The sequence below is a fragment of the Seriola lalandi genome, unplaced genomic scaffold (assembly GCF_002814215.2).
Source record: "Seriola lalandi dorsalis isolate HSWRI2012SDOR001 ecotype SW California unplaced genomic scaffold, Sedor1 jcf7180002054956, whole genome shotgun sequence".
In the NCBI taxonomy this organism is placed as follows: Eukaryota; Metazoa; Chordata; class Actinopteri; order Carangiformes; family Carangidae; genus Seriola; species Seriola lalandi.
In genome coordinates this window covers 2,307,956-2,308,518 of record NW_019525507.1, presented here as the reverse complement: position 1 = coordinate 2,308,518, position 563 = coordinate 2,307,956, and the positions used below count along the sequence as shown (strand labels likewise).

Below are 563 nucleotides of genomic sequence, written 5' to 3'. Positions count from 1 at the left end.
GGTGTGCCCTGCTGACAGCGCTTTGTTTTGGGTTAACGACACCGCTTGCGCGCAACGGAGAGTCAGCGCAAAGTTTCCTCGATGGCGCTGGTGATGGAGCCGGTGAGCAAATGGAGCACGAGCCAGGTGGTGGACTGGATGAAAGGTAGGCTTCAGAAACACACACATACACGCACACAGTCACACATGCACGCTCAACACATCTCTAATGAACACGATCAATTAATAGACTGAAATCTCTAGAATGACACACCTGGTTGCGCAGAAACACAGTGATGAACATGACTGATGATCATTAACGCAGGCGAGACGGAGGCTGGTAGGATGTTATGTTGCGTGGGAGGTGTGCGTGTGTGCGTGTGTGTGTGGTGTGTGGTGTGTGCAGTGTGTGGTGTGTCCATGCATCATCCTAGCACCTGATGATCAGTGGGTGATGATGTAATGTGTAAGTGGCTGGAGGACAAGCAGCCAAACTTCAGTGCTGAGAGCAGGGCTGGGGGTAGAAACTTTGGATGAGGGGGTCGGAGTGGGGCACGGATTCAATGAAGGGGGGGGGGGGGGGG

At 53.6% G+C, this 563-nt stretch overlaps 1 protein-coding gene across 1 annotated transcript in view; it reads left to right on the top strand.

Annotated features, from left to right (window-relative positions):
* Nucleotides 1-26: 26 nt before the first annotated feature.
* The window catches only part of cnksr2a (connector enhancer of kinase suppressor of Ras 2a), a 49,174-nt gene continuing 48,637 nt past the window's right edge, over nucleotides 27-563 (top strand). The window contains exon 1 of the mRNA XM_023395060.1: nucleotides 27-145. Coding sequence (XP_023250828.1) covers nucleotides 82-145 — 64 coding nt within the window. The 5' untranslated portion in view covers nucleotides 27-81. The remainder of the gene's footprint in view (nucleotides 146-563) is intronic.